This window comes from Pseudophryne corroboree, chromosome 11 (genome assembly GCF_028390025.1).
Source record: "Pseudophryne corroboree isolate aPseCor3 chromosome 11, aPseCor3.hap2, whole genome shotgun sequence".
NCBI classification, from domain to species: Eukaryota; Metazoa; Chordata; class Amphibia; order Anura; family Myobatrachidae; genus Pseudophryne; species Pseudophryne corroboree.
Genome location: NC_086454.1, coordinates 99,075,722 through 99,095,763, shown reverse-complemented (window position 1 = coordinate 99,095,763; position 20,042 = coordinate 99,075,722). Strand labels below are relative to the sequence as shown.

The 20,042-nt window shown below is 43.9% G+C and overlaps 1 protein-coding gene across 10 annotated transcripts in view; it reads left to right on the top strand.

Moving 5' to 3' along the window:
* The window catches only part of MYRF (myelin regulatory factor), a 318,723-nt gene that overhangs the window by 250,008 nt on the left and 48,673 nt on the right, over positions 1-20,042 (top strand). For all 10 annotated transcript variants that reach the window (XM_063944661.1, XM_063944662.1, XM_063944660.1 and 7 more), the window contains 4 exons: positions 6,353-6,461; positions 6,699-6,808; positions 12,145-12,290; positions 12,387-12,459. In XM_063944661.1, the coding sequence (XP_063800731.1) occupies positions 6,353-6,461; positions 6,699-6,808; positions 12,145-12,290; positions 12,387-12,459 (438 nt within the window). The remainder of the gene's footprint in view (positions 1-6,352; positions 6,462-6,698; positions 6,809-12,144; positions 12,291-12,386; positions 12,460-20,042) is intronic.

The window sequence follows — 20,042 nt, the reverse complement described above, 5'->3', positions numbered from 1 at the left end:
TGGTAGGAGGGGCATAGAGGGAGGAGCCAGCCCACACTATTAAACTCTTAAAGTGCCAATGGCTCCTGGTGGACCCATCTATATTCCGTTGAACTAATATGGACCCCAGCATCCTCTAGGACGTAAGAGAAAATTAGTTAGATACTTTGTGTAGCACTAATTCAGTCCCAAATGTTATTTGTTAACATATCAAGTTCAATAATGAAAACTAATTCTGATTTGTTGCTCTGGTTTGGTGCACTTATCCAGCAGGCAGCTAATACTTTGACAGTTCACTGGATAGTTATATCTAGTGGGAGAGGGATCCACCTTATTGTGGTAACACTGTATGCCGTGGTCCAGGACCAATGCAAATTATTTATAGTCAAAACCAGTGCTTGTGGCTTTTAATCACAAAATGTGTGCACAAACAGAAGTGAATCCTGCCCCTCACCACATAACTGAACCTAAGCATGACATATAAACATGGTTTACTTAATTTAATATTTTTTTCTGAATTTCTCAATAAGAAACTTCTTTTCTAGGGGTGCCGTGAAGATAATTCTGAGACTCTAGGGTGCCATGACTAAAAAGTTTCAGAACCACTGGACTAAACTCTATCTAAAGCACCTTTTTTTTTTTAGTTTTAGGTAGCATTTTTCTATAAAGGGGATAAGGTAGAGCACAGGTTCTCAAACTCGGTCCTCAGGACCCCAAACAGTGCATGTTTTGCAGGTCTCCTCACAGAATCACAATTGAAATAATTAGCTTCACTTGTGGATCCTTTAAAATTAGTCAGTGAGTAGTGAATACACCTGTGCACCTGCTGAGTTACCTGCAAAACATGCACTGTGTGGGGTCCCCAGGACCGAGTTTGAGAACCTGTGAGGTAGAGGGTGGATGCGCTCTAGTACGGAGTCTAGTGGGTGTGGGAGCTGTTTCATAATGAAGGTCATAATCAGCCATCCAGGGCCTAGAGTGATAGAAAAGGTGAAAAATGCAAACAAGCAAATGAATAAAAATTATAAAAGAAACCCAAAAGGATAAAAATAAAAAATAATTATATATATATATATATATATCTGTAAATATATCTATTGGTGTGTGTGTGTGTGTGTGTGTGTGTATATATGTATATATATATATATATATATATATATATATATATATATATATATATATATATATATACAGGTTGAGTATCCCTTATCCAAAATGCTTGGGACCAGAGGTATTTTGGATATGGGATTTTTCCGTATTTTGGAATAATTGCATACCATAATGAGATATCATGGTGTTGGGACCTAAATCTAAGCACAGAATGCATTTATGTTACATATATATGTACATATATACATATATATATATACAGCCTGAAGCCAATATTTTTTGTAACTTTGTGCATTAAACAAAGTGTGTGTACATTCACACAATTCATGTATGTTTCAAATACACCTTATACACACAGCCTGAAGGTCATTTAATACAATATTTTTAATAACTTTGTGTATTAAACAAAGTTTGTATACATTGAGCCATCAAAAAACAAAGGTTTCACTGTCTCACTCTCACTAAAAAAAGTCCGTATTTCGGAATATTCCGTATGTCGGAATATTTGGATATGGGATACTCAACCTGTATGTATGTATGTATGTATGTATGTATGTATGTATGTATGTATGTATATATATATATATATATAAACAAAATAATCCTTGTTGCACTTTAACCAAGGTACTCCTTTTATGATATACCTTTTGAGTGTGATTCAAAATATCACATTAAACAAAAGTAGTTTATTAATTATCTTATGCTGCTACCTCAAATAGAAGCCCCTTGCCAATATGGGCCTAAGAGAAATAATATCAAATAATTTTATTTGAGGAGCGCTGTAATTAATTAGAAATGTCTCAATTGGTTAAAAACCACTTAGAATAGTAAAGAATATGAACTGAGGAATGACTGTTATTACCTTAATGCACACACCCAATTTATTCATATATAAAGATTAATTTATTAAAATACAGTAAAAACAATTGTTAAAATATTAGAGATTTCATTTTCACAAAACAGTTTTTCACCAAAATTAGCTATGACAACTTTCAGGCTTTTAATAGCCCATTCACTTTTACAGATATAACATATAGTTTTCACCCAATGCGTTTCATCTTAGGCGACTTCTTCAGGGGTGTTAATTTTCTTTATATTTTCATATTTTTTAATGACATAAATGATTTCCATTCATTGCTGACTGGTGCAGGTTAGGCACCTAATGTAGTAGTAAACAATTTTGCTGAGATAATAGCAGTGTTCCTGTTTAAATTTAAAGATTTTTTTTATATTTCTATAGTAGTCTTATTTGAATTCCACCGACAGAATGATTTGTAATCGGAGTTCGTACTGTGGATTCTTAAAGACTTAGAATCTGGCTTTTAACTTTAGAAAACAGTTTTGAAATTCTCTGTATGAAAAATCCCGAACTCCTCTGAGTACCAGCAACATTGCAGCAGCTCTTTTCAGTCTGGGGTTCAAAAGTGAAATAAATAAATAAATATATATATATATATATATATATATATATATATATATCCAGAAAGTCCACACTCACTGCTTCAATTTGCAACCTGGGCGGTGCTCCATAAGAGATTCACAAGAAATCCAAAAATATATCCAAAAAAGATACAGGCACTCACCACTTCCTTGATGATGAAAACTTTATTGGTGTGTCTCACATAGAGACAGTTAACAACATGTCAGCAAAAGGTGTCGACGTTTCGGCTCCATCTGAGCCTTTTTCAAGACTAACAAGATTACAGCAGGTTCTCACCCAGCAGCCCATGACACACATCAAACCCTGGAGCACTTTTATAGCAGAGGCATATCACAAACCCCGCCCATCAATCATCCAACAGGAAGTAACAAAAACACTGGTATTCAAGTGTTTAACATGTTTAATCAAGGATATGTGTACAGCCAATCGAATGTCCTATGACATCAAAGAGTTACACAACATGTGAACACAATCACAACTATTTAGAACCAAGGGAACAACCGATAGCGGCTAATAGCCGCGTTACCGGAAGTGCTGTGCGTTCCATTGCCAGTGGAACGCACACGTCTATCCGGCGGAAGTGGATTTAGCGGACGTGACGTGCGCTCCACTGTGTATGTGGCCGGAGGTGTAGATGGCATAGGACGGCTGTACGTCGTCGCTAAGCAACCCGACTGACGCCAGTATATACGATCACATGACCGACCAAAACACATAAGTGAATATGAATTAATATAGTCATAAATAGTGTGTAATAAGGCGCGCAAGCACGGGAATAATTCATAGATGTATTAAACATAGGGCAGGGGCTCCATATTAGTCCTGAGTGCGGAACAAGCATTAACCACATTAAACATCTTCTTAGTTTGATTCCAATAGATGACAAGTAATTATTGCATAATAATTCATATTTACTGTTGTCAAAACTTCATTCCTGAGATAAAAGCTTGTTAACCGCCTATCACTAACCAAAAGAACCACACATTCTCGCCTTTGTAAGTATATATAGAATAATTCATAATGACTTATACAGCTTAGCTGAGAAATGTGTAATAGAAATTTAAAACACATAATATGGATATAGATGGAACCCAGGACTTAATGGAGACCGTATTGGGTGTGTGATATTGCCTCTGCCACTAGGTGAACCAGAGTGATCACCAACACAAAAGACAAGAAAATCACAAACAAGACAACACACATAATTGTAAACATACATTATGAAAAATACGGATATTAAAAAAGTCTAGTCATAGCCCTATCCAAGAAAAATATTGAATGGATTTGCCTCATTTAGGCCTCGTGGTGTCAGAGTGTCCAGCTCGTATATCCATTTAGCATCTCGTTGTCGTAACTGGCCTAAACCACGAGGCCTAAATGAGGCAAATCCATTCAATATTTTTCTTGGATAGGGCTATGACTAGACTTTTTTAATATCCGTATTTTTCATAATGTATGTTTACAATTATGTGTGTTGTCTTGTTTGTGATTTTCTTGTCTTTTGTGTTGGTGATCACTCTGGTTCACCTAGTGGCAGAGGCAATATCACACACTTAATACGGTCTCCATTAAGTCCTGGGTTCCATCTATATCCATATTATGTGTTTTAAATTTCTATTACACATTTCTCAGCTAAGCTGTATAAGTCATTATGAATTATTCTATATATACTTACAAAGGCGAGAATGTGTGGTTCTTTTGGTTAGTGATAGGCGGTTAACAAGCTTTTATCTCAGGAATGAAGTTTTGACAACAGTAAATATGAATTATTATGCAATAATTACTTGTCATCTATTGGAATCAAACTAAGAAGATGTTTAATGTGGTTAATGCTTGTTCCGCACTCAGGACTAATATGGAGCCCCTGCCCTATGTTTAATACATCTATGAATTATTCCCGTGCTTGCGCGCCTTATTACACACTATTTATGACTATATTAATTCATATTCACTTATGTGTTTTGGTCGGTCATGTGATCGTATATACTGGCGTCAGTCGGGTTGCTTAGCGACGACGTACAGCCGTCCTATGCCATCTACACCTCCGGCCACATACACAGTGGAGCGCACGTCACGTCCGCTAAATCCACTTCCGCCGGATAGACGTGTGCGTTCCACTGGCAGTGGAACGCACAGCACTTCCGGTAACGCGGCTATTAGCCGCTATCGGTTGTTCCCTTGGTTCTAAATAGTTGTGATTGTGTTCACATGTTGTGTAACTCTTTGATGTCATAGGACATTCGATTGGCTGTACACATATCCTTGATTAAACATGTTAAACACTTGAATACCAGTGTTTTTGTTACTTCCTGTTGGATGATTGATGGGCGGGGTTTGTGATATGCCTCTGCTATAAAAGTGCTCCAGGGTTTGATGTGTGTCATGGGCTGCTGGGTGAGAACCTGCTGTAATCTTGTTAGTCTTGAAAAAGGCTCAGATGGAGCCGAAACATCGACACCTTTTGCTGACATGTTGTTAACTGTCTCTATGTGAGACACACCAATAAAGTTTTCATCATCAAGGAAGTGGTGAGTGCCTGTATCTTTTTTGGATATATATATATATATATATATATATATATATATATATTTGAGGCAGTACAGATGGTGTAATGGTTAGCATTACTGCCTGACAGCACTGAGGTCATGGGTTCAGTTCCCACCATGGCCCTAACTGTGTGGAGTTTGTACATTCTCCCCGTACTTGCGTGGGTTTCCTCCGGGTATTCCGGTTTCCTCCCACACTCCAAAAATATACTGGTAGGTTAATTGTCTCCCAACAAAATTAACCCTGGTGTGAATGTGTGTGTGTGTGTGTGTGTGTGTGTGTGTGTGTGTGTGTGTGTGTGTGTGTGTGTGTGTGTGTGTGTGTGTGTGTGTAGGGAATCTTGGGACAGATGTATTAACCTGGAGAAGGCATAAAGACGTGATAAACCAGTGATATGTGCAAGGTGATAAAGGCAGCTTATCAGCTCCAATAAATAACAGTATGTAAATTAACAAGTAGGATCTGATTGGCTGCTGCCTTTATCACCTTGCACATATCACTGGTTTATCACTTCCTTGTGCCTTCTCCAGGTTAATACATCTGCCCCGTTGATTGTAAGCTCCACTGGGGCAGGGACTGATGTGAATGGCCAAGGATTATCTGTAAAGCGCTGCGGAGTATGCGTGCGCTATATAAATAACTGATAAATAAAATAAAAACACACACACACACACACACACACACACACACACACACACACACACACACACACACACACACAGAGATAGAGAAATAGAAATAAATGCAAATGTGTATCAAAAAGTGGCCAGGGGCTGACTGTGGAACTCACTGGATCTACCAATACAACAGTTAATGTAATCAAATACGGTGTAGGGGAATGCAGCCATGCAGTGTTTTATATGCCAATAGTATCCTCCTGTTTCTTTTTCAAGTGGTTCGTGTCACCACACAGCTCTGCATTAGTTGGCATGTGTCCAGGACTGTGGCCGCTAATGGGGATGGCCAGGCTGTGGCGCCTACATCAGAGCTCTCCGTCTGAACATTTTTTTTATCCTTTTGCATTTTTTCTTTTTCTATCTCTAATTTTGTGTAAAGTATTGGCTATTTGTCTGATTAGTGTAGCACGTATTGACCCTGTCCCAGTATTTAGTTAAATAATTACACAGCCACCTATTTATTCATTTACCTTGCGTCAAGTGTATTATTTACTTTTTTTAGATTTACATATTGGCATTTTTCTATAACAGTTCTAAATGTTTGGACTATTTACCCATTTATTACCTCTCGCTGATCGGATGTGCCTTTTTATCTCAGGTTGATACCACGGAACAGTTGAAACGGATCTCTCAGATGCGTCTGGTTCAATATCATTATAAGCCTGAGTTTGCGAGCACGGTGGGGCTTGATGACTCAGCAGAGACAGGTCAGTCAGATGCTCATAGAACTTTGTAAATAATATAAAATAAAATAAGATCTTGTGGAATACAGTTACCAATACACACCTCTCCAGAAGCAACCTAACTTCTGCCAAAGGGAACAAAAATGGTGACCTTCCTAGCAATACAGAGAACCCAGTAGTACATGGGACCCCCATTCACTCTTACTGTCCTTTCTGATCATTTGTATTTTTTTATGGGCTATCAAATGTTATCTCTTGTAGGAGTGATTGCGCAGGAGGTGCAGGAGATACTTCCTGAGGCTGTAAAAGAGTCGGGGGATGTTGTGTGTGCCAATGGAGAAACCATAGAGAACTTCTTAGTAGTAAACAAGGTATGGTCTGTCAGATGTACAATGATCTAGGGCTGGGAGTTTATTAACATCACTTTGTCTCCTAAAATAATGTTAAATGTAGCATTATATAGGGATCTATTCATGAAGCAGTGAAAAGAGTAGAGAAGTGTGCCAGTGGAGAAGTTGCTCATGGCAACCAATCAGTGTTGAGGTAACATTTATAAAGTGCATTCTATACAATTATACGTAGCAGCTGATTAGTTGCCATGGGCAACTTCTCCACTGGCTAACGTCTCCACACTGTTCATTGCTTCATGAATAGACCCCATAGTAGTATATAGTATGAGAGTGCCAGAGATAGGGTCTGTTTTTATTACATTTGACAATTTTGTTTGTGTGACGCATGTTACTATAATGAACTTTGGCAGAGGTGCAAGTTGGTTCGTATTACAAGTAAAGAGTAAGACCAGCCGGGGATAACTGGAAGTCCCTTTGTGGAGTGGTTATGGGCATATGCCCCCCTGCTGGGCAAAGATTGCTCCTGAAATTGTGCTATTTACACCTCATTATATTATGTTCATAATCTCATTCTCTAAATGGAAATCTTGGTTCTGCTCTTCTCAGCAAACTAAGGTGCAGCGGCCTGTTATTCTGTACTGTTACACTCCACTTGCCTGAGTAACTGCAACTCTTCCACAGATGTGTCTATACTGCACTGCTAAATCTGTGTGCCCCGGTGAGAATATAGATGCACTAACGCAAACTAATGTACACTAAAATTCGAAGGGACTGTTGCATTATGTACAGTGTATCCGGAAAGTATTCACAGCGCTTCACTTTTTCCACATTTTGTTCTGTTACAGCCTTATTCCAAAATGGAATGAATGCATTTTTGTCCTGAAAATTCTACACACAATACCCTATAATGACAATGAGAAAAAGTTTTTGGGAGATTTTTGCACATTTATTAATACCAAAAAACTAAGAAATCACATGTACATAAGGATTCACAGCCTTTGCCATGAAGCTCAAAATTGAGCTCAGGCGTATCCTGTTTCCACTGATCATCCTTGAGATGTTTCTACAGCTTAATTGGGAGTCCACCTGTGGTAAATTCAGATGATTGGACATGATTTGGGAAGGCACACACCTGTCTATATAAGGTCCTACACTTGACAGTGCATGTCTGAGCACAAACCAAGCATGAAGTCAAAGGAATTGTCTGTAGACTTCCGAGACAGTATTGTCTTGATTCACAAATCTGGGGAACGGTACAGAAAAATATCTGCTGCTTTGAAGATCCCAATGAGCGCAGTGGCCTCAATCATCCGTAAATGGAAGAAGTTCGGACCCACCAGGACTCTTCCTAGGGCTGGCCGGCTGTCTAAACTGAGCAATCTGGCGAGAAGGGCCCTAGTCAGGGAGGTGATCAAGAACCTGATGGTCACTCTGTCAGAGCTACAGCATTCCTCTGTGTAGACAGAAGAACCTTCAAGAAGGACAACCATCTCTGCGGCAATCCTCCAATCAGGCCTGTATGGTAGACTGGCCAGACGGAAGCCACTCCTTAGTAAAAAGCACATGGCAGCCCACCTGGAGTTTGCCAAAATGCACCTGAAGGACTCTCAGACCATGAGAAACAAAATTCTCTAGTCTGATGAGACAAAGATTGATCTCTTTGGCGTGAATGCCAGACATAATGTTTGGAGGAAACCAGGCACCGCTCATCACCAGGCCAATACCATCCCTACAGTGAAGCATGGTGGTGGCAGCATCATGCTGTGGGGATTTTCTTCAGCAGCAGGAACTGGGAGACTAGTCAGGATAGAGGGAGAGGTGAATGCAGCAATGTAGAGACATCCTGGATGAAAAAGAAACAACAGGTGGTCTCTGGCGCTAAGGTGAGTAGTGTAAAAAACAATTCTGTATATCAGCAGCCACACGGAGCTGGAGATGCCAATTCCAGACAAGGAAAAACAACACAAATAAATATTCCAAGTGGCAGGCGCTTAATAATACATAAACGATCGATATATATATATATATATATATATATATATATATCTATCTATGTATATATCTATGTATACATATATTTTTAAAAAATTATCTATATTTTAATTTTTGTATAAAATATACAATGATATCACAAAACTCCCAAGAGTCAATAATCATGTAACATACAATGTGCACTTCAATAAAAATATATATAATGATAGAACTAGGTAACCTTAATGTCCATACAACATCAATGAGCCTAACTGAGACTCAATATATCATATGATGCTTGTACTTTTGGTGAGTAAATAAAGTCATGCACTGAGCACCACAACTGATGTTTGATAAATGCTGCAGTTGTTCATCACAAGTTTGTAATAAAGCACAGAAGTAAAGATGAAAATGAGGAATTCTAAAATATTAAATTCACCCACCTAAGTATGCAGGATCCTTAGTTCCCAAATGATGGTGCAGTACAGCGTGTAAAGCACCTGGGATGGATGGCAATGGGAGCCGGCCACTGGTGTAGAGCTTGGTGTCTGGAGCCCCGTGTCTCGCAGCCAGCGGGACCGGGATGTGCAGTGCTGGTACGGCGGTCACTCGATGTGACTGACTATGGACGCCCCAGTGGTGTACCTCCGGTGTGCCAGCGGAGTCAATAGATGATCACGGCTGCTGGGTGCGCTCAGGGCTGGTGAGCCGTAAGGTGTCTGTGGCGCTGCTAGGAGCGCTGATCCCCATATTAGGAGCGCTCAGGTGGAAATGCAGGCTCCGTTGATTGCAGCTCAAGCCGGGTGTTAGAGGTGGAAGCGGCTAGGAGTCCAAAAGATGCTGCTTTCACCATGTGTGGCAGATGTTATCGGCTGTGCCGAATGAACCCCCAGGACTGCGCTGCTGAAAGCAGTGAAACAGGCAGGCTGATGTTGGGTGTGGAAGAGGTTATGCCGGGGAGAATTACACGTGTGTCCTGTGTCCTTAACGCATTTCAACGCACAACAGGGCGTCTTTGTCCAAAGGCAGGTATTAGTAGTAGCAATAGAAAGACAGTTTGCAGCTGGGTGTGGGTAGTATTAGGAACATATGGCATAGGGTGGGGTTTAGTATTAGTAGTAGGGACAAATGGCAGCTTTGGATGGTAATAGAAGTAGGGACCCAGATGACAGCAGGGGTGGTAGTAGCAGAAGTAGGGACACATAACCGCTGGGGATAGTAGTGGTATGAGTATGTCATTGCCATATTTGCCTGTGTCTGTCTTTCTGTCTATCCTGTTAGCTGATTGCAGTGTGAGAGGACAGGCAGTCACTGTATGGTACAGAATACAGTGTGAGAGGACAGGCAGTCTCTTTATGGTACTGATTACAGTGTGAGAGGACAGGCAGTCACTGTATGGTACTGATTGCAGTGTGAGAGGACAGGCAGTCACTGTATGGTAACTGATTACAGTGTGAGAGGACAGGCAGTCACTGTATGGTATTGATTACAGTGGGCGGGATGTACTAAGCGGAAAATGCGGTAAACTCCCTGTTTACCGCATTTTCCTGATGTACTAACCCCCGGCCGGCAGGACAGCGCCGCGGCGGGGTACGCGTACGTCCACAGAAGCCTGTGGGCTTCTCTCCGCGGCGCTGTGTGAGGGATCCGATCGGATCCCTCCCAGCATGCCCTGCGGCCGCCCCCGTCACCCCGCGCATGCGCAGACTGACTCCTGAGGCCGAATCCCGGAAGTCAGGCTGCCGCTGCGCATCGCGGAGGACCGCTCTTATCGGAAAAGCTGTCCTCCGCAATGCTGATCGCATATGTTAGTACATATGCGATCAGCATCGTGGCGCAGGGCGGCGATGGGCGGCGATGTACATTAGTACATCCCGCCCTCTGTGAGAGGACAAGCAGTCACTGTATGATATTGATTACAGTGTGAGAGAACAGGCAGTCACTGTATGTTACAGAATACAGTGTGAGAGGACAAGCAGTCACTGTATGATATTGATGATATTGATTGCAGTGTGAGAGGACAGGCAGTCACTGTATGGTACAGATGACAGTGTGAGAGGACAGGCAGTCACTGTATAGTACTGATTGCAGTGTGAGAGGACAGGCAGTCACTGTATGGTACTGATTGCAGTGTGAGAGGACAGGCAGTCACTGTATGGTATTGATTGCAGCGTGAGAGGACAGGCAGTCACTGTATGGTAACTGATTACAGTGTGAGAGGACAGGCAGTCACTATAAGGTATTGATTACAGTGTGAGAGGACATGCAGTCACTGTATGGTATTGATTGCAGTGTGAGAGGACAGGCAGCCACTGTATGGTATTGATTACAGTGTGAGAGAACAGGCAGTTACTGTATGGTATTGATTGCAGTGTGAGAGGACAGGCAGTCACTGTATGGTATTGATTACAGTGTGAGAGAACAGGCAAGCACTGTATGGTACAGAATACAGTGTGAGAGGACAAGCAGTCACTGTATGATATTGATTGCAGTGTGAGAGGACAGGCAGTCACTGTATGGTACAGATTACAGTGTGAGAGGACAGGCAGTCACTGTTTAGTACTGATTGCAGTGTGAGAGGACAGGCAGTCACTGTATGGTATTGATTGCAGTGTGAGAGGACAGGCAGTCACTGTATGGTACTGATTGCAGTGTGAGAGGACAGGCAGTCACTGTATGGTATTGATTGCAGTGTGAGAGGACAGGCAGTCACTATAAGGTATTGATTACAGTGTGAGAGGACAGGCAGTCACTGTATGGTATTGATTGCAGTGTGAGAGGACATGCAGCCACTGTATGGTATTGATTACAGTGTGAGAGGACAGGCAGTCACTGTATCGTACAGATTGCAGTGTGAGAGGACAGGCAGTCACTGTATGGTACAGATTGCAGTGTGAGAGGACAGACAGTCACTGTATGGTACAGATTACAGTGTGAAAGGACAGGCAGTCACTGTATGGTACAGATTACAGTGTGAGAGGACAGGCAGTCACTGTATGGTATTGATTACAGTGTGAGAGGACAGGCAGTCACTGTATGGTATTGATTACAGTGTGAGAGGACAGGCAGTCACTGTATGGTACAGATTACAGTGTGAGAGGACAGGCAGTCACTGTATGGTACAGATTACAGTGTGAGAGGACAGGCAGTCACTGTATGGTATTGATTACAGTGTGAGAGGACAGGCAGTCACTGTATGGTATTGATTACAGTGTGAGAGGACAGGCAGTCACTGTATGGTACAGATTACAGTGTGAGAGGACAGGCAGTCACTGTATGGTACTGATTGCAGTGTGAGAGGACAGGCAGTCTCAGTCAGGATTGAATATTTGCACTTATTGGTTTATTGCATGAATGCACTCTGATTTTTGATCTTTGAATGCTAGGAGAGGATATTCATGGAGAACGTTGGTGCAGTGAAGGAGCTCTGTAAGCTGACAGACAACTTAGAGAATCGGATCGATGAACTGGAAAGGTGGAGTCGGAAGCTGGCCAAACTGCGAAGGTTTGACAGCATGAAAAGTACTAACAGGTACAGGTTTATTCTTAGCTTCCGTTATTGCAAATATTCTGTAATCTCTCCTGGCTAAACTATATCATTACATTACCATTACTTTTATCCCTCCAGTCATACAGGAAGTCAGTTCAGTCGTGCAGGAAGTATCCCTTACAAGCAGCGTCCCACCAAAGTAATTGGCAAGGTAGGTGCACAGAAACTCATCTGCATCAGGCAACCGTAAATATTCAAAGTTGACCTTGATTTGTCGCTCTGCACAGTGGACAATACATATAATAATTGAAAAATATGCACATTCATACTGATATGGGCATTGAATTTGGTTATAATATAATACTTTTTAACTAACCATGTCTACTGCCTTTCCCTTATTCCAAATACCTACTGGTGATGAAGTGGTTATATATATCTCACTATCCCTAGGAGAATTTGGGCCTGATTCTGATTTGGGCCCTGGGCTGCAACACAGACCACACATAGCACAGGGGGTGGGGCAGGCAATTTTAACATATACACATACCTTTAATGTTACATGTAACATGTGTGACTGCTGCCTGACCCTTGGGTTTGACAGCAATGTGCGTTTCACATCCGCCGCTTCACTCGGGACGCAGCAGTACACAGCTTCTCCTTCCCGTGTAAGCCTCCCCCCAGACTCCTGTGTAAGTAGCCATTGGGAGTCTGGGGGAGGCTTACACGGGAAGGAGAACAGAAGCTGAGTGCTGCGTCAGCGTCTGTAAATCACACAGTGCTGCCGATTCTAGGGGTCATGGCAACCGTCACACATATTACATGTGTCATTAAAGGTATGTTTATATTTTTTAACCGACCCCCCACATGCTATATGTGGTCTGTGCTGCAGGCCATTGGCAGCCTCCGCCACTGGAATAAAGTAAGAAAGAGCAAGCAACTGTGCGCCTGGACAAAACCATGCTGCACTGCAGGCCTGACAGATTTACAATGTGCAGATAGAGATTTAGATTTGAGGGGTATGTCCAAACTCCAATCTAAATTGCAGTGTAAAAATAAAGCTGCCCAGTATTTGTGGGCTGCATGCAAAAGCAGCTAGTGTTTATCCTGCATGCAAAATAATATATGTACTTGCACCCCTTGCATTGCCACATGCTTTGTCCAGATACACAGGGCCTTATACAGACTTGTATGCATATGACTACGCAGCCTACGTATTGCTAATCATCACAGATGAAGCTGACGCCCACAGGAGTCATCGCAAATTCCTCAGCAACTGCACACACGTACACAGCACTGATGCAGTAACGAGGAACATCGACTCCCTGAGTGAGTCCTTGGCCACAGAGACGGGCCGCAGCAGTGGTGACGCTGGTGCAGTGATTCTCTTCATACATGATCACAGCTGAATGCAGATACACGTCTCAAAAACAGTTGTGACACATCTGCGTTTTTGCTCCTACTTCTCGCTACCTCCCCCAAATGGCCCCTTCCTGTCAATCGCTCTACTTTGAAATTCTCACTGTGAGCGGTATCCCAAAGATACCTTGACTCGTGCGCAGTGCGATCGCGGCATATGCGCAGCCTACCAATAATTGCTTAGTTGCGTGAACACCGACATGGCGTACTAATCTAAATTAGGCCCACAGTTACTTTCTCTTTCTTACTTTTTTCCCAATCAGAATCTTCATACAATGGGGTATATTTACTAAGGTCCCGATTTTGACCGAGATGCCGTTTTTTCATCAAAGTGTCATCTCGGTAATTTACTAAGCAAAAATCACGGCAGTGATGAGGGCATTCGTAATATTTTGGAAGTCCTAGGAAAAAATCACGAATCAATACACCATCGGTCAAATACGCCTGCAATTTGCTAGAAATCGGGAATTACTAAAAAGTGCAAAACACAAACACTGCCGACAATAGCCAAACACTGCCGTGATAAAATACAAATCGTGAAAAAGTGCTAAAAAAAAAACAGACCTGCTTTTTTATCCCGTGTTTGTATAGGCATGCACGGATCCATGAGATCCGTGCATGTTTTTCAGTGGGAACGGGGGGGAAATGTTATAAATTTTCTGAAAAAAAATTGCGTGGGGTCCCCCCTCCTAAGGCAAACCAGCCTCGGGCTCTTTGAGCCGATCCTGGTTGCAGAAATATGGGAAAAAAATGGACAGGGGTTCCCCCATATTTAAGCAACCAGCATCGGGCTCTGCGCCTGGTCCTGGTTCCAAAAATACGGGGGACAAAAAGAGTAGGGGTCCCCCGAATTTTTGAAACCAGCACCGGGCTCCACTAGCTGGACAGATAATGCCACAGCCGGGGGTCACTTTTATACAGTGCCTTGCGGCCGTGGCATCAAATATCCAACTAGTCACCCCTGGCCGGGGTACCCTGGGGGAGTGGGGACCCCTTCAATCAAGGGGTCCCCCCCCCAGCCACCCAAGGGCCAGGGGTGAAGCCCGAGGCTGTCCCCCCCCATCCAATAGGCTGCGGATGGGGGGCTGATAGCCTTTGTGAAAAGTGATTGATATTGTTTTTAGTAGCAGTACTACAAGGCCCAGCAAGCCTCCCCCGCAAGCTGGTACTTGGAGAACCACAAGTACCAGCATGCGGCGGAAAAACGGGCCCGCTGGTACCTGTAGTAGTACTACTACTAAAAAAATACCCCAATAAAGACAACACACACACACCTTGAAAGTATAACTTTAATACATACATCCACACCTCCATATACACATACTTACCTTATGTTCCCACGCAGGTCGGTCCTCTTCTCCAGTAGAATCCATTGTGTACCTGTAGAAAAAATTATACTCACATAATCCAGTGTTTTCGGCTCCTCGGTAAATCCTTTTGTAATCCACGTACTTGAAAAAATAAAAAAACGGATACCCGACCACGAACTGAAAGGGGACCCATGTTTTCACATGGGCCCCCTTTCCCGAATGCCAGAAACCCACTCTGGCTAAAGAAACCCACTTAGACATCAGTCAATCAGGGAGCGCTACGTTGTGACACCCTCCTGATCGGCTGTGTGCTCCTGTACTGTCTGACAGGCGGCACACGGCAGTGTTACAATGTAGCGCCTATGCGCTCCATTGTAACCAATGGTGGGAACTTTGAGGTCAGCGGTGAGGTCACTTTCGGTCAACCGCTGACCTGAAAGTTCCCACCATTGGTTACAATGGAGCGCATAGGCGCTACATTGTAACACTGCCGTGTGCCGCCTGTCAGACAGTACAGGAGCACACAGCCGATCAGGAGGGTGTCACAACGTAGCGCTCCCTGATTGGCTGAAGAAACCCACTTAGACATCAGTCAGAGTGGGTTTCTGGCATCCGGGGAAAGGGGGCCCATGTGAAAACATGGGTCCCCTTTCAGTTCGTGGTCGGGTATCCGTTTTTTTATTTTTTCAAGTACGTGGATTACAAAAGGATTTACCGAGGAGCCGAAAACACTGGATTATGTGAGTATAATTTTTTCTACAGGTACACAATGGATTCTACTGGAGAAGAGGACCGACCTGCGTGGGAACATAAGGTAAGTATTAGTGATGAGCACCGGAAATTTTTCGGGTTTTGTGTTTTGGTTTTGGGTTCGGTTCCGCGGCCGTGTTTTGGGTTCGAACGCGTTTTGGCAAAACCTCGCCGAATTTTTTTTGTCGGATTCGGGTGTGTTTTGGATTTGGGTGTTTTTTTCAAAAAACCCTAAAAAACAGCTTAAATCATAGAATTTGGGGGTCATTTTGATCCCAAAGTATTATTAACCTCAATAACCATAATTTCCACTCATTTTCAGTCTATTCTGAACACCTCACACCTCACAATATTATTTTTAGTCCTAAAATTTGCACCGAGGTCGCTGGATGGCTAAGCTAAGCGACCCAAGTGGCCGACACAAACACCTGGCCCATCTAGGAGTGTCACTGCAGTGTCACGCAGGATGGCCCTTCCAAAAAACACTCCCCAAACAGCACATGACGCAAAGAAAAAAAGAGGCGCAATGAGGTAGCTGTGTGAGTAAGCTAAGCGACCCTAGTGGCCGACACAAACACCTGGCCCATCTAGGAGTGGCACTGCAGTGTCACGCAGGATGGCCCTTCCAAAAAACACTCCCCAAACAGCACATGACGCAAAGAAAAAAAGAGGCGCAATGAGGTAGCTGTGTGAGTAAGCTAAGCGACCCTAGTGGCCGACACAAACACCTGGCCCATCTAGGAGTGGCACTGCAGTGTCACGCAGGATGGCCCTTCCAAAAAACACCCCCCAAACAGCACATGACGCAAAGAAAAATGAAAGAAAAAAGAGGTGCAAGATGGAATTGTCCTTGGGCCCTCCCACCCACCCTTATGTTGTATAAACAGGACATGCACACTTTAACCAACCCATCATTTCAGTGACAGGGTCTGCCACACGACTGTGACTGAAATGACGGGTTGGTTTGGACCCCCACCAAAAAAGAAGCAATTAATCTCTCCTTGCACAAACTGGCTCTACAGAGGCAAGATGTCCACCTCATCATCATCCTCCGATATATCACCGTGTACATCCTCCTCCTCACAGATTATCAATTCGTCCCCACTGGAATCCACCATCTCAGCTCCCTGTGTACTACTTTGTGGAGGCAATTGCTGCTGGTCAATGTCTCCACGGAGGAATTGATTATAATTCATTTTAATGAACATCATCTTCTCCACATTTTCTGGATGTAACCTCGTACGCCGATTGCCGACAAGGTGAGCGGCGGCACTAAACACTCTTTCGGAGTACACACTTGTGGGAGGGCAACTTAGGTAGAATAAAGCCAGTTTGTGCAAGGGCCTCCAAATTGCCTCTTTTTCCTGCCAGTATAAGTACGGACTGTCTGACGTGCCTACTTGGATGCGGTCACTCATATAATCCTCCACCATTCTTTCAATGGGGAGAGAATCATATGCAGTGACAGTAGACGACATGTCCGTAATCGTTGTCAGGTCCTTCAGTCTGGACCAGATGTCAGCATCAGCAGTCGCTCCAGACTGCCCTGCATCACCGCCAGCGGGTGGGCTCGGAATTCTGAGCCTTTTCCTCGCACCCCCAGTTGCGGGAGAAAGTGAAGGAGGAGATGTTGACAGGTCGCGTTCCGCTTGACTTGACAATTTTGTCACCAGCAGTTCTTTGAACCCCAGCAGACTTGTGTCTGCCGGAAAGAGAGATCCAAGGTAGGTTTTAAATCTAGGATCGAGCACGGTGGCCAAAATGTAGTGCTCTGATTTCAACAGATTGACCACCCGTGAATCCTTGTTAAGCGAATTAAGGGCTCCATCCACAAGTCCCACATGCCTAGCGGAATCGCTCTGTGTTAGCTCCTCCTTCAATGTCTCCAGCTTCTTCTGCAAAAGCCTGATGAGGGGAATGACCTGACTCAGGCTGGCAGTGTCTTAACTGACTTCACGTGTGGCAAGTTCAAAAGGTTGCAGAACCTTGCACAACGTTGAAATCATTCTCCACTGCGCTTGAGACAGGTGCATTCCACCTCCTATATCGTGCTCAGTTGTATAGGCTTGAATGGCCTTTTGCTGCTCCTCCAACCTCTGAAGCATATAGAGGGTTGAATTCCACCTCGTTACCACTTCTTGCTTCAGATGATGGCAGGGCAGGTTCAGGCGTTTTTGGTGGTGCTCCAGTCTTCTGTACGTGGTGCCTGTACGCCGAAAGTGTCCCGCAATTCTTCTGGCCACCGACAGCATCTCTTGCACGCCCCTCTCGTTTTTTAAATAATTCTGCACCACCAAATTCAAGGTATGTGCAAAACATGGGACGTGCTGGAATTTGCCCATATTTAATGCACACACAATATTGCTGGCGTTGTCCGATGCCACAAATCCACAGGAGAGTCCAATTGGGGTAAGCCATTCTGCGATGATCTTCCTCAGTTGCCGTAAGAGGTTTTTAGCTGTGTGCGTATTCTGGAAAGCGGTGATACAAAGCGTAGCCTGCCTAGGAAAGAGTTGGCGTTTGCGAGATGCTGCTACTGGTGCCGCCGCTGCTGTTCTTGCGGCGGGAGTCCATACATCTACCCAGTGGGCTGTCACAGTCATATAGTCCTGAGCCTTCCCTGCTCCACTTGTCCACATGTCCGTGGTTAAGTGGACATTGGGTACAACTGCATTTTTTAGGACACTGGTGAGTCTTTTTCTGAGGTCTGTGTACATTTTCGGTATCGCCTGCCTAGAGAAATGGAACCTAGATGGTATTTGGTGCCGGGGACACAGTACCTCCAACAAGTCTCTAGTTGCCTCTGCAGTAATGATGGATACCGGAACCATGTTTCTCACCGCCCAGGATGCCACGGCCTCAGTTATCCGCTTTGCAGCAGGATGACTGCTGTGATATTTCATCTTCCTCGCAAAGGACTGTTGGACAGTCAATTGCTTGGTGGAAGTAGTAAAAGTGGTCTTACGACTTCCCCTCTGGGATGACCATCGACTCCCAGCAGCAACAACAGCAGCGCCAGCAGCAGTAGGCGTTACACGCAAGGATGCATCGGAGGAATCCCAGGCAGGAGAGGACTCGTCAGAATTGCCAGTGACATGGCCTGCAGGACTATTGGCATTCCTGGGGAAGGAGGAAATTGACACTGAGGGAGTTGGTGGGGTGGTTTGCGTGAGCTTGGTTACAAGAGGAAGGGATTTACTGGTCAGTGGACTGCTTCCGCTGTCGCCCAAAGTTTTTGAACTTGTCACTGACTTATGATGAATGCGCTGCAGGTGACGTATAAGGGAGGATGTTCCGAGGTGGTTAACGTCCTTACCCCTACTTATTACAGCTTGACAAAGGCAACACACGGCTTGACAAATGTTGTCCGCATTTCTGTTGAAATACTTCCACACCGAAGAGCTGATTTTTTTTGGTATTTTCACCAGGCATGTCAATGGCCCTATTCCTCCCACGGACAACAGGTGTCTCCCCGGGTGCCTGACTTAAACAAACCACCTCACCATCAGAATCCTCCTGGTCAATTTCCTCCCCAGCGCCAGCAACACCCATATCCTCCTCATCCTGGTGTACTTCAACACTGACATCTTCAATCTGACTATCAGGAACTGGACTGCGGGTGCTCCTTCCAGCACTTGCAGGGGGCGTGCAAATGGTGGAAGGCACATGCTCTTCACGTCCAGTGTTGGGAAGGTCAGGCATCGCAAACGACACAATTGGACTCTCCTTGTGGATTTGTGATTTCGAAGAACGCACAGTTCTTTGCTGTGCTTTTGCCAGCTTGAGTCTTTTCATTTTTCTAGCGAGAGGCTGAGTGCTTCCATCCTCATGTGAAGCTGAACCACTAGCCATGAACATAGGCCAGGGCCTCAGCCGTTCCTTGCCACTCCGTGTGGTAAATGGCATATTGGCAAGTTTACGCTTCTCCTCCGACAATTTTATTTTAGATTTTGGAGTCCTTTTTTTACTGATATTTGGTGTTTTGGATTTTACATGCTCTGTACTATGACATTGGGCATCGGCCTTGGCAGACGACGTTGCTGGCATTTCATCGTCTCGGCCATGACTAGTGTCAGCAGCTTCAGCACGAGGTGGAAGTTGATCTTGATCTTTCCCTATTTTTGGAACCTCAACATTTTTGTTCTCCATATTTTAATAGGCACAACTAAAAGGCACCTCAGGTAAACAATGGAGATGGATGGATACTAGTATACTTATGGATTGACGAGCGACTGCCGACACAGAGGTAGCTACAGCCGTGGACTACCGTACTGCGTCTGCTGCTAATATAGACTGGATGATAATGATATAAAAAATA